Source organism: Macadamia integrifolia, chromosome 13 (genome assembly GCF_013358625.1).
Source record: "Macadamia integrifolia cultivar HAES 741 chromosome 13, SCU_Mint_v3, whole genome shotgun sequence".
Taxonomy (NCBI): domain Eukaryota; kingdom Viridiplantae; phylum Streptophyta; class Magnoliopsida; order Proteales; family Proteaceae; genus Macadamia; species Macadamia integrifolia.
In genome coordinates this window covers 2253796-2268574 of record NC_056569.1, presented here as the reverse complement: position 1 = coordinate 2268574, position 14779 = coordinate 2253796, and the positions used below count along the sequence as shown (strand labels likewise).

Genomic DNA, 14779 nt, shown 5'->3' with positions numbered 1-14779 from the left:
TTGCAAAAGGTCACGGACTGGTAGGTAGCTGGTTGAAACTTGAAAGATATGATGATTAGAACGGTGAAAAAAAATAAAAAAACGAAGCTGAATATCACATTCTTTGCACCAGAAGTTAAAGATGTAGGGCAATGGAAATTCGTCGCATCAGTTGATTTAGATAGGCACGTGGACGGTGTAAAGGTGGTGTTATATATATATAAAGAGAGTAAGAACTCTCAAGTGTCGTCCCGTCCTTCTCGGGCCTGTTGCTGAGTTTGTATAAGCTTGGAGGGAGAGAGAGAGAGATCAGAGATCAGAGATCAGAGATCAGAGATCAGAGATATGGGTCGTGTAAGTAGATTTAGAAAAGGGTCTTGGACTGAAGAAGAAGATAAGCTACTCAGAAGATGCGTAGAGATGTATGGAGAAGGGAAATGGAGGCACATCCCTGCAAGGGCAGGCAAGAACTCCTTCAAGTTTTAAATTGCACTAGGGGGCGTCTAAATTTGGAATCAAACAAACCCATCTGGATTCTGATTTCATTTTTAAATTCTTTCATTCTTTCTTTGTTAACGTCTTTGTCTAAACTTTTGATTTATCAATTTCTCCTTCTCTTATTTGTTTTTGTTTTTTGCTGTAATTTCTTCTTATCTCTTTCTAGCTAGTTGTTATTAATAAAAAGTTGATTTCATGGTGAAGAATGAAAGAAAGTGGAAGATTAGAAGATGAGATAACCGTGTTTCTGATTTGCAGGCCTAAATCGATGTCGCAAAAGTTGCAGGTTGAGATGGTTGAACTATCTCCACCCGGACATCAAGCGAGGTGACTTTGCAGTTGATGAGGTTGACCTCATCATCAGGCTCCATAGGCTGTTGGGCAACCGGTACACTCTCTCTCTCTCTCTCTCTCTCTCTGTGTGTGTGTGTGTTTGTGTGTATACAAATTAGTTTGCTGTAGTGTCTTGATGGAAGAATGTTGAGACCTGGTGTTAAAGCAAGCGGTTGAAACAGCCTCTCAACGTTCTGAAGTTAAAATTGCGTAATTCTCTATTTGGAATTCGTACAGGCGGAGCCTCGTGCATCGAATACATCTGTTTTTTAGTGTTTTGAGGGAAGACTGAACTTTGAAGAGCTGGGTAGCCTTGGAGTAATTTTAGGGGCAATCCAAAAAGCAGTTGAGATCAACTTTGGAATGAAGCCCACTTGGGTATGAGCAATTCCTTCCAAGTAATAGTTGCAATCTGGGTCCTACTGAGAATAATATGAAAAGTCAGGAAAAGGGTGTATACTGCAGATAGAGGCCAACACTTGTCTCATTTTCTCTCATTTACATAGTTTATATATATATATATATATATATATATATATCTATCTATCTGGTGAGCTCTCATTTACATAAATGAGAGAAACATATTTATGAAACTAAAAGAAACAATTAGTATTGGTCTGAGATACATATATACAGATAAAGGTACGTGCAGGATATCCAAACTCGAGTAGAGAGATTGTTGTCTTTGCATGTGAAATTGTTTAACTTCATGTGATCATCAACATCATCTTCTTGTCTTCTAGAGTTTTTAGAGTCTTGGATTTTATTTCTTAAAAATGAAAAAAAATAAAAAATGATTCTTACCAGAGACCCCATAGAGGTTGGGAGGGGGGGAGTGGGGGAGTGGGGAAGGGGGAATTCTCACCCTCTTAATGCCACATGTGTTGTCATTGACTGGTGCTGGTTGTGGGATCCAGGCCAATTAAAAATATAGAAGCAGGTCTTGGAATCTTTTATTGCGAAATATGATGCCATAAACAACAGTTGTACCAAGAACGGAAATCCATAACTACCAACAAAGACAGGTCAAAGCATCTCTCTCCCTTATCTTCATAAACACCATAGGCACGCGGGAACCACAAATGGGTCATAACTCAAAGTCACGAGCCCTCTTCCTGTTGTGTTTCTTTTCTTAACACCCCTCTTCTTAGGAATGTGGGTCAAGTTCTTGTACAGATTGATCTATTCAATCCAGATAGAATTCATCACAGAGTTTATTTTTGGGTGAACTTTATCTGTGCTAATCAGTCCGGTACGAGAATAGTTCATGTACGAGGACTTGATCCGTTCTCTCCTCTTAGCTCTCTGCCTCCCTTAATTATTTTATTGGAGAGGTTTTCCTTCATGGCACGGTGAAACATGCTTGATTGAAGGGACAACAGCCAACATCCTTCTAGATTTGGCTCATCTCTCTAAAGTCCAGCCCTAGGTCATCTTAGCCGTGGAATTAATGACTACTTGTTTTCTACACTCTATGGATAGGAATCATATCCCATCCTCCCTCTCTTTTGGAAATTCGTTCACCGTAGTCCTAAAAAGATCCTTATTTTATTCGTTGTTCAAATAAATAGTGAGTCGATTGAGTTTGAGCAATATCTAATAGAATAATTAATTATTTTTATTTTCAAGACTTCATGGTGTTTCCTTCAACTACTCACTTACTATAATCATCCAGAGCCAAACATGAAAAAGGCTTACAAATTTTCAGATACTCTGCTAGTTTCACTGGTCTTTGAAGGATGACCTATCTCTTCAGTGGAGTGGTATGGTTATATACGTTTCTACCATCTCTTCCCTATACTCTGAAGTGTTCAAAGAAAGTGGCTTTGGCATACTAAAAAAACAAAAGATGAAAACCAAACAATGGAAAGGGGTTTTTCTTTGAGGACAATTATTAGCGGCCTCACTTTGAAAACTTTACTTTTGTGTCATCTGACTTTCACTTCTTTCCAGCTCCAATTTTGAAGTTTGAAAATGAATACTTAATATTTTCTCCTCCTCTCACTCCCACTTTCTCTTCTTTCTCTTTCCAGCTCCACTTTGAAGTTGGAAAATTAATAATTAATATTTTCTCTTCCTCTCACTCTCTCTTCTTTCAGGCTCCACTTTGAACACGAATATTTTTATTTTTCTCCATGATGTCATCACAGTCACACCTCATTACAAAAGAATATAAGGAATCATTCTTACACACTATCTCCCTAGTTTGCTCATAAACCTAGGCTCTGATGTGAGATGTGGTCCTCTGGAGGTGGGAGGAAATTATCATATAAAATTGTGGGATTGTTTGGAATATTTTTCCTACCTACCAAGAAGAAAAAGATAAATTTGTTAAAGTATTGTGGGGTTCGGTCACTAAATGACATTGAAATGCCAATTATTTAGTGGTACAAATGGACAATAGAGATTGTAAGTTGGCAGCCACCATAGGGCCCATACCCATAAACCTTAACCTGATTTATCAATTAGTTAGTGTTTTTTTAATAGGTGGGCCTCAAGAGAGTTGAACTCATGAACCTTTTTAAGTTTAAAGTGTCGGTCTTTGCCAATTAGTTAAAGTTTTATCAACTGCAAAATCAAAGCATTTTCTTTGAAATATCCAACATGCATCATCAAGTGTTGATATGTAAAAGGGATTTTTGTTATTGACACCCTCTAAAAATGTCAAAACATTTGTATTCTTTTTTTTGTGCAAGTTTTTTTGTTGGGAAGTGGCCTCTGTGGGGTATAGTGGTCATTTTATGTTTCATATGTATGTATGTGACTGATGGGTAGAATTTTGTATTTACACATTGACATGCTCAAAAGATGTGTGCCATAATGACAATTATAGTAAATATGTTTTCAAATTATTTTGAAAATCTAATTTTTTTATTTGACTTAAATGTTTTGGGTACTGAAACATTTAAAGAAGATTGCAAATTGAAATACACTTAGAGAGGTGTCATTCCGATAATCACGTGTGTAAAATGTCTAAATGTAATTAATATTCCGTCTTGGTATGTGCTTAGGTGGACTCTAATTGCAGGAAGAATTCCTGGAAGAACAGCCAATGATGTCAAGAACTTCTGGAACTCTCACTTGAGCAAGAAGCTTACACCAGAGCACAAGCTCACATCAAGTTTTACACACAAGCTCCATGATCCTGTTAGCATCGCCACGAATTCCCGGTGGTCGAGGGGGAACTCGGAGTCTTCTTCAGGTGACCAACAACCACAAGGAGAAGAAGAAGACGAAGACGAAGAACAAGAAGGAGAAGAAGGAGAAGAGGAGAAGGAAGCAAACTCATCTTTTTGGAAGAACCTGTTATTAGAAGGAGAAGAGATGGAGTCAAACTCAACAAACTTGGCAGTTGTTGAAAACAAGGAGATGGTTGTGAGAGAGGATGATGACTTGTTTGGAGGGGTTGATGAATGGCTTCAAGATATGGACATGGAATTGTGGGGTGCGTTAGGTGGCAGTAGTGGCCATTAATTTCTCGTCATGTTCTGTCACTATTGATTGGTGAAGATGGAATCTGGAGAGTGCCTTGTACTTACTATTTTCTTTATTTTCTTCCTTCATTATCAAATGTATTAGTCAAGACAAGGCCCAATCAAGAAAAATAAAGGAAAGAAGAGAAGTCAAAGATTGAGCTAAAGATTAATCCTCACCCCGTGAATACCAATACTCCCTTCCATATTAATGGATTTAACTTCTTCGAAATGCCTAGTTTTCTTTGCTGACTCTCTGGTCCGTGTTATTAGAGTAGATATGATATCTTGTGTCTTTAGGCTGTGTTTGATAGCCAAGAGAAGAAGAGAGAAGAGAGAAGAAAAAATAAAAAAATAATAAAAGAGAAGAAATAAAAGGGTAAGAAAAAAATATATATATGTTAGGTTACCATTAGAAAAAAAGGAAAGAAAAGTTTTTATATTTTCTTATGTTTTTTTGTGTTTATAGTAAGTTTTTTTTTTTTTTTTTTTTTTTTGAACAAAAGAAAGTTTCACCATTTCCTTGGTGAATTTTGAAATTTAAAAAGAATCTTCTTTTGGTTAGGACATGCTAAACACAAAGAGAATTTCTTAAATCAAGAAAAAAATGTTTTTCTTCCTTTCTTTCTTTTTTTCTTTTTCTCTTGGCTACCAAACACAGCCATAGTGACACCTTCTTCATTAACCCTGCCTTTCCTTTTTCCTGGCTTTGTTATGGTAATGTCATAGACACCCATTCAGCCTCAGTGGAATCAGATTTCCCAAATTTGACAGTTACCATTAAGAAAAAAAAAATTTTTTAATTTTTTGGCCTTATATTTGTATGGTTAAGGTGCTCATCTTGCGTCGTCATCCTTTCTTCTTCTCATTTGAAAAAGATTCATATATTCTCTTATGTCCAGCCTTATGATTGGTCCATGCCATTAGTTAACTGAAAATTGATGGCGTACCCAATCCACCAATGTGTTCAACCTGTGTCATCATCTCCTCATCATTTGAAAAATATCCCATTGATCTCTTGTGTCCAGCCTTTTTATTGATCCATGCTGATAGCGTACTGTGGCATGCACACACCCCCCCCCCCCCCCTCTTCCTTTCAAATATACAGCTAAAGAAACCTAAACATTTAGAGAAGTTGAAAGAAGGGTATTTTACATGATCATGATGGGAAAGTATTATTTAATTTTAAGATGTATTTGGACATTTGTACCAATTTCATAATCGTAGTTTGAAGTATCATCAAAGGGATTCGGTATGCTAAAGATAAGTGAGTGAACTCTCAATGGATACAAAAAAATAAAAAATGGAACCCTTTATGGATAGAATTAGATCTGATAGCGATAATCACCTTATTTCAGTAGAATTGCATTTCATGGTTTGTTACACAAGAATATGCTTATCTCCTTTTTTATCTAGATTCATTGAGTGGAAAATCACACATTGTTTCAAGGAGGCAAACCCTATAGTAGACTACTTGGCGAAGGATGCAGCCAAAAACAAGCATTTTGATTGTGATTGATGGTTGATTTCTCTCCCCATATTAATCAAGGGATGGCGATTAATACTAGTTCTAGGCCCAAATATTGATTCATGAGATGCTGGTTGAGTCCTTGGTGATGACAATGCTAAAGGTAGGGGACTCACTTCTTGCAGTTATGCTTTTTCGTTTATGTCGTGGGGATTTCCCAGCTTTTTTGCCTTGTATATTCTTTTTCTTAGGCTCTCTTTGGTTTGATTTATATTTTTACAAGTGTTTGGTATAATATAAAACACTTATTTCTATTTATAATAAATTAGAATATATCACAAATCACAAATTACTCTCAAGCTATTTGTGATTTGTGGCAACAAATCATTTATGTTGATTTTGCTGCCTTAAACTGAAACTTATTTTTTCATTATATAATCTATTTTATAAATAGTAACCAAACGAATACTATTTGTGGTCCATAATTTATGTCACAAATAATTTCTAAAAAATAGTTAATAAATACAAATAAAAATCATACTAAAGAGAACCTTAATATAACCTGATTTCTAACAGAAAACGGAATGAAGGTAACATATACCAAACACTTGACTTCCAGATTCATTTGCTATTCTTGCCACAGGTCTAACGATTTGTTCATTTTAACTACTGGACCAGAAGGGGAAGGGGAACTTATGGGACGAGGAATATGTCAAAATTTGGTGCAGCACATTGTTGGTTTCCCTTCTCTTATTTCTAATGGTCCTTTCTATGGTTTTAAAAATCAGATCGAATCTAAAAGTTAATTATTAGAGATGATAAATTAAAACCGCCACTAAAAATGCATTATTCAATTTAATTATTTGTTCTGAAACCTGACCTGTAAGGTGTTTGGTTGATTTCAGTTTTGATTGATTATTGGTTTGGCTTCTTTCTATGGTCCCTTATTAGTCCGGTTTTGATTTTTTATATTAAAAATATAAAAATGTAAAAAAGGAAAAAATGGTCTTGATCAATCGTGCTCAGTCTGGTTGATTAGGATTTCTAAAATTTAAAATCAATATCAAACCAATAACGAATTTGATCAATCAATCTGGTCTATTTTTGACAACCCTATATCCCAAACTCAACTGATATCCGTGAGGTGAAAGGTGATTGCCATGTAGTTTGTGATACAGTTGAAATAATACACAAATTTTTATTTTTTTTTTAAAAGTTCATTGGCACACTTATTACTACACTACTGTACTACTATAACACACAAGGGGTTCACCGAACAAGATCATATGCCAAATACGACATGAAAAGATTGATACAAGTCTTTGTTTTCTGTTAACACAAAAGGACAGGAAGTGACCTAAATTGATAAATGAAATTAATAATGTAAAGTTAGGATAATAACAAAATTAGGAGAAAAGTTCTTAAAGTAATTAATGGTTAGAGTGGTTATTTTGGTTGGTAAGTTTGACAATAGTAATTTATGTAAGATTTTATTATTGGTGAATATGTAACTTTTTTCTCAAAAAAAAAAAAATATATATATATATATATATATATATGTAACTTTTTGTGTTTAGATTCAAAAGTTATAAATAGAGTTTTTCTGCACACATGATGATTGGGAACAACGATCAAGGCCATGAGAGGTGGGATGGGGGACGCAATTTTTAGACTGTTGGATCACATGGTAAGGTTCACTAGCCGGTCAAAACAAACTTTATCCTAAAATTAATATTGACCTGAACTCAAACTGAATATGACCATGTTGAATATTAATAAGTGAAATTGGTTCAATCACAATTGCGGTTGTGGGATTAGTATGGATCTATGGGACTAGTCATGCCTTTGATACATGTCGTTATAAAAAAATAAAAATAAAAAATAAAAAATATAATTAACATTGTAGTTCCATGTAGTATGTAGTACTAATAAGGCTAGCAATAGGGTAGTGATGATCATTTAGTTTGTAATTGATATGGACTTGTGTTCTATTATAGTTGTAGACTTGTAGTTGAGTTCTAGTAGCCAATAGCCAATAATAGTGCAACTTACTGTAATGACTTATAACATAAACATAAAATGGCACCACAAAGGATCGGAGAACTCCATGGTCCCATTCCCATATGATGTATAATGGAAATAACCAGGACCACTGTCTATAAAGAGTATTACTATATATATATATATATATATATATATGAGAAGTATGTGCTTGGTATTTCTGCGTCCACCAATAGTGGGAGCAATCATAGTGCATCTCTCTACACTAAAATGTTAGCAGCAGCTCCGAGAGAGGTCCATGGACCATGGCCATACACCTGCAACTGCAAGTGATCTTTGATATAAAATGGTAGCAGCAGCAGCTTCGAGAGAGGTCCATGGCCATTCATATATAGGTGAAGTGTTGGGTTCGCTGTGCTTTATTCCATGAACTTATCATCTACCAGTCACTTCTATTATACAATGGATAGTGGACTACTTGCCGCTCCCTGTGTAGTAGTAGTCGACTATATATTGCTGTCACATCATTACCTCTCTTGCACCTTTATTGTTTACTAGTTTCTCATATACAGGTTAGGCTATGCTCTCTCTCTCTCTCTTATAAACTCTGTCCCGTGCTACCCATTGCCTGGCTCCCCTCTGTCAGCTCAGGGATCCCTATCCCTTCCTCACAACTTTGTTTTCTTTTTTTGTCTTTTTTAATCTTTGAAAGGTGCCTGACCAGCCTGGACAAAACCTGGGCTATAGGATAACTCTCCATTATTGTTCAAAGTTATGCCATTAGGGTAGTAGGGACCATATATTAGAAAAGGAAAACCTAATTGGTAAAATTAGATCTGTAACCATGGCATGATTCTACTATATGCATGGAAGAGTGTGTGGGAACTTCAACCATTAGAGATGATGTCCACATTTCTAATACAAACACTGAAACACATCATACAGCATCTTTAGGCATATCATGAATCAAATCCATTATAGATTGTAAAGAAGTACAAATTATTTTCTTGACAGCTGATTAGGGGAAGTGACTCTATGGTCATAAAGAATTCACGATGATAGCGCACTTTTCTTTCGTTACATATAGTGACAAATGCCAAGATATTGGACGTTGTAATCAGTGTAGATCACCTTCATTGTCATCAAACATCAAAGTAGGATGAAATGAACTTCTGAGAGAGAATGAATGATAGTACACCAGTGACAAATGATAATTTCATGTGTCTTTTTCTATGCTACCACTAAGTAAATATGTGGATGAGATTTGAGAATGTAAAGAGATAGGGCAAAGAAGTTGAAGCCATTGCTAGTAACTAATCAACTACTATTCTGCAATGCACAAGTTCTAAGATGGTGAGGAATGGGGATCAAAATAGAAACAAATCTATATGGGTCTTAAGATAGGGACAATACATATCATCTGGATCTTCCATTGTTTGCGACAAATAAAATGAGTTTTCTTACAATACTGCGGTTGCTTTCAACCATTTTGGGTATCCGTCTACTCCAATAATGCAGCAGGTAGATTGAGTGTATCATCCCAAGCCGCCAGCTGGAGCTAAAATGGCTTTGTTCTTCCTTTCTGCTGTCAGGTATGAGCAGGAGTTAGAACAAGGACAATTATCCATGGTTAAGACACAGAAAACATCACCACATCACCTGCTTTTCTATTGTTTGCAAAACTGATTGTCTGATTGATTTCATCCCACTTGCATTCCTATCTTTCTCCTTCTGCACTAATGCAGCAGACTGAGTAGGGTTGTCAATTCCAGGCCCGCACTGTAGGCTTGATCGAGAAATCTGGAGACTGGCCCAGCCTGTTTATTAAATGTGCCACACTTGAGCACGGACCGAATAAGAGTCACTCAATATTCCTAGTGCAAGGGTCAGGCCAGACAGTCACCTGACTGATACTAATCGCATAAGAGCCCAACTCAGCCCAACATGTTTAGATTCCGTTTAGAGCCCCTTTAGTCATCCTGGTATATTTAAATCATATTTAGAGCCCTTTTACTTTGCCCAATATGTTTAAATCTCATTTAAAGTCTGCTTAAAGCTTGTTTAGAGTTCCTTTACTCAGCCCAATATCTTTAATTCAGTTTAGAGATAAAATGACCTAATAGCCTATTTAAGGCCCATTTAGCCCGATTAACGGTAAACCAATTAAAGATTAGTCTAGGCCGCCTGTTTATAAATGAGACCATGCCTAGCCTATGAGGACCGATAGATTACTTAAACTGGACAATCATAGTGCAAGATTCTAAAGTAGGGGGCTTATTAGGCCTAACCAAAACCAGCGCGAGCTGACCGATTGATGTCCCTGATTGAGTGTACCACCCAAAGCCACCACATGGAGCTACATTGGCATTGCTCTCGAGTTTAAACCAAAATAAGTTTTAAAATTCCTCTTTTTGTATTCACTTTAATTGTTTTAATCTCCCATAAGCATGGTTTTAGGTATCGGTATGGGAACAACTGTATCATATCGATATCAATTGAGATTTCTCGAAACTTGGCCGATTTGGGATTGGGTATCAGTAGGTAAAATTGTAAAATATAAATAAATAAACAAAACCTATAACCACTTTTCTTAAAAGAAAATAGGGATAAAATTGACGAATCTAGATTGATATCATATCAATATCAATAGATACCAATACCGATCTGATACCAGAAAACTAAATCGTTATCCAAACAAGTGTTGACCCCAATGACCTTCCAGATGTTGCTTTTACCAAAGTGGGAATAACTTAATCCCATTTTTTTTTCTTTTTTTTTTTTATTAAAGCAATAGAATGAAGTGATGGACGCATGTTCAAATGGGAATGATTACAAGGGTATTTCATGAAAGGAAGGAAAATTAGTATGCGTTCTCTCTTCCTGGGGGAGAGAGCGCGCATGGTTGTAGAGAAATGGTCTCCCATCCATTTTGGTAAAGAGAGATCTATTCACAAACCTGTGTTGGGGACATTGTTGGAGAATTACACATTTTCACGAACTACGAAGTGGAATTTGATCTGATTATCGTTCATTAAAAAGATGGAGCTTTTCGAACTAAGTAATTAGCCAGAACTCTTTTTTCGTTAACGATGGGTGTCCATGACTAATCTCGTGGGCACATACTAACCCCACATTCAACTTTCACTGAAAGCAATGAAAAGTACTAACCATCTTCATGTGAGTGGCCCAAGGTGTGCCTAATGGGAATCAAACTTAGAACGTCCGAGTTTACGGTTCGAACCAAGTTTGTTGCTCACCAACTTTGCTACCCCCTTCTGTTAATCAGCTAGAATATTGACTTCCCTATAAATAAAGAAAAGTTACACTCTAGAAAACAAAAGGATAAGTATAAACATCCAAGACAATCGGTTGAATGGTGAGGCAGCTTCAGCAAAGAAGAGCATCCAACGCATGCAAAGAGCCACAGGGCAACTGGTGTAAGGCTTCCAACAGAGATTTAGAGACAGAAATGGAAGGGGAAATGTATAATACACATGTTATACACATTTACAAACCATGAATGTAGCTCTTATATTAGATAGGACACCTTTTTTTTTTTAAGAGATAGGACACATTCCCAGCAGTTGGAGTACTTGGTTTTCCATTAAAATATACGCATCAAAGATTTTAGACATATTTGAGAAACTTTAAGAGAGAGCTCTTCAAATTTGAAACCGATCGAAGATTCGTTCCCCATGAAGATTGTGACTTTTGAAGCTCAACAAGCAACTTGGCTACAACGCATCTCTCTCTCTCTCTCTCTCTCTCCAAAAAAAAAAATTCATTCTTCCTTTATCTTTTAAGCATCTACAAAGAATGAAGAGAAAGAAACCAGTTAAGAAACCTTGAAGAGAAGATCATTAAACTCAAATTCCCAGACAAGTCTGCTTTAGATTTCTGACAATCCACATAGCAGACCGAAATCTGGCCCCCATCATCCCCATTATTCCTCGTGGAGGAAAGTCTCGAATGGGTTTTAGAAAATAGCTCTTGAAAAGATCAAGAAAGTGATTTTTAAGATTAAGAAAAAGTGGTATATCTGCAATGAAGGGGTCTACAACAAGAAAGGTAACTTTCTAATTAGCTTCTCAGACGAAGATCTTTGTTTACTCTAGGCAGTAGTCAAAGGTTTCATTGAGAAATCATGGAAATGATCTGTAAAGTTCTAAATTATTGATTCAGAGACTACCCATTTGAAAATTAGTTTGGTTGCAGCCATCATATATCATATATATATGCCGGCTGACCATCCATATTTAGTATAATTAACTGAATATGCATGGTTCCTCCAATGAGGACTGGCTGATGTTGATTTGATGATTATGTTGGACTGTACCAACATATCCAATGCTTCATTCCTGGTTATTTACATTTAGTAACTTCTTATTGCATAGGTGATGGACTATATTAGACTTATTTTGGTCTAGGTCTGGTATGTTCTTCCTTTTCTCTCTTATTCTGATCAATTTCTCTTCTCTTTAAAAGGAAGAAAGGGTAAATTTTTTTGTTGTATTCTTTTTTATAATTGTCTAATTTGGTTTTCAATTGTTCTTGTAAGGTGTTGAAGAAGCTGAATTGCATGAGATGTCCACTGTCCGGTGATCCAGCCATCCAACCAAACCTACTTTCGACCAAAAATTTTTTTCTCTTGTGTAGCCTAACAAAACTCTTATCATATATACATATATATATATATATATATATATTTACTTGTCAAATCAGAGAAATTGAATTACAAAGTGAAATAAAATTTCATGATTTTATTGAAATTTTTGGAGTTATTACACCGTCATTGTGGTGATTACAAAAATTTTCAATTTTGTATTAATTTGATTTCACTTCTCTTCCCTTTATTTTCCTTGCAACTAGAAGGAACTAGCCATAGTTTTATACCAATTAACATGTTTCGCAGATTTCTAGTTCTCTTGCTGTTTTGTTCTAGAAAATCATATCCTATTCATGATAAGCACCGATCCTTGACTATTTTGACAAAAAGAAAATAATTTAAAAGAGAAATAATGTTACATCCACGAACCTAATTCAATTGTTTGCCATTGATATATCCTACCTACCTCTGATATAAAGACTAGCATTTGAGTGGCTTGGAGGTTAAACTGTTCTGGAGAGGCAAATCCTTGGCTCCTTAATCATTGAAAGGAGACAATATGTTTGATTCACTCCTTTGGTGAATTGATTTACTATTGGGAACAACTTTAGTTTGAGAAAAAGGTACAAAACTAAAAAGTTTTAATTTTCTTTTAATTGTGTTTTATCTTATTTTCAAAAACTATTTAATATAGAGATAAAAAAGAGTTTTCAAAAAAAAATTGAAAGTTATTCAATGCAGTTTTTTATGTGAAACTATAGCTTTATTTTCCTCTTGATTTAATGTGAAATAGGTTAATCAAGTTCTGCAAATTAATGGCATAATCTAATGGCTAATAATTTTTAGTGTAACCAACACTAATGACACTTACTTTTGAGCTTGATAAAACTGAATTGATGAACAATCAATGTACTTTGCAAACTGAATTAAGGGAAAATGTTTGCAAAATGTGGAATTTCAACTTATATATCCAAAGTTGTATGTATGGGGGAGAGAGAGTACTTATAGAGGTATAGTCCCACATCGGTTATCTAAAATCTTGCATTGTCTTAATGCATCTCTAGTTGATCTTCACCTAATGCTTCAAGTTTTTTTATTGGACCCCTAATTAAATGGCATTTCGTGAATTGAATGATCTCCATTTAGTTAGTTTGCATATCCTTAAAACAATACTTTGGAGCAACAGAGTTATCTGAGTATCAGGAGCAACAGAGTTATCTGAGAATCAAAGAGAGAGTTATCTCCACGATCATGTCGTGGTTGGGGGATTGAAAAAGCCCTTTTGAATACCAAGATTGTGGAGATTGTACAGAGATGGAAATGGGGACCTGGAATGGAGACCCAGTTGGATGAACTCCATTTTTTTCCCCGAACATGGGTCATATAAATCAGGCGTTGAAGGATATTGGAGAAATCGAGGCCTCATTGAGCTTTATTCCGAAGGGCGAGGAGGCAATCTTGGTAGAGCCATCTCCTGTTTGATCGATTGATATAATCAGGTGATTCAAAATTTGGCCAGGGCTGAAAAATTGGAGGTTTCCAGCTGTTGTTTCAAGAAACTGACAACTCAAAAACATTGTTCCTGAACAAGGGTCTGTCTTGTAAGGCATTTGAGATATTCGAAGCCATGAAAGTAGCTGGTTGCTCATGGGATATGTCACTGTATGAGTTGATGATACCAAACTTGGTGAAATCCGGGCTTCTTGATTTTGCTTTCAAACTCTACCAAGAGATGAAAGAAATGGTTTTCAACCCAACTTCACCTTTTTTGCATCTCAATCTTTCTTCTCATTTTCTACTTTATGTATTTTCTATTCATTTCATAGTTTATCATTTGATTTGGTTTGTCTGAAGCATGAACTAGATATTTGGGTTGGGTCTTTTCACTGTCTTGAATTGATTCTGAATTGGTTCTGAATTGTCATTTTACAAATGCATCAGTGACTTTTGTAACATAGCCAAAATCCAAATAAGTAATTTGACTATTGGAAGAGAAGAATGGTATTGAATAATGCACTAAATGATTATTTCCATATCTGTTCTGCATTTTTTTTTTTCAGGTTATTTGATTGTTGGTATTTTTTGGTTGAATTATTGCCTATCTCTGTTCTGCATTTGTTCCAGGTAATTTGAGTGTTAATATTTTCTGGTTCAATTTCCTTTCCAATATGGGTTCTAAATTCCTTTCGGGTATCTTTTGATTTTGGCATTCTCTCTTTCTTTGTGTATTGCAAGCTAGGTTACAATATGAATAAGACTCGACCAGAGTTTCAGCACCATTATATTCATTGTATTAGAGAGATCATACTTTCCCCATTCCTCGGTTATTTTTAGTTTTCTGTTTATACTCGGACTCCTGGTACTCCTTTGTACTTTGATTATCAAGTTGAGAATACTGATTTTTTTTTTTTCTTTTTTTTT

At 35.6% G+C, this 14779-nt stretch overlaps 1 protein-coding gene across 1 annotated transcript; it reads left to right on the top strand.

Moving 5' to 3' along the window:
- The first annotated feature begins 213 nt into the window (after positions 1-213).
- LOC122059953 (transcription factor MYB1-like) lies at positions 214-4446 on the top strand. Its single transcript, XM_042623051.1, has 3 exons — positions 214-442; positions 736-865; positions 3822-4446. Exons 1-3 carry the CDS (start codon positions 325-327, stop codon positions 4282-4284), a joined length of 711 nt encoding a protein of 236 aa, XP_042478985.1. The 5' UTR covers positions 214-324; the 3' UTR covers positions 4285-4446.
- Positions 4447-14779: the final 10333 nt, after the last annotated feature.

Bases quoted from the DNA above. Each gene is read 5' to 3' on its own strand.
- LOC122059953 (XM_042623051.1), top strand. From the start codon at position 325: ATGGGTCGTGTAAGTAGATTTAGAAAAGGGTCTTGGACTGAAGAAGAA. The intron at 443-735 runs GCAAGAACTCCT...TCTGATTTGCAG, and splicing joins GCACATCCCTGCAAGGGCAG to GCCTAAATCGATGTCGCAAA. The intron at 866-3,821 runs GTACACTCTCTC...GTATGTGCTTAG, and splicing joins CATAGGCTGTTGGGCAACCG to GTGGACTCTAATTGCAGGAA.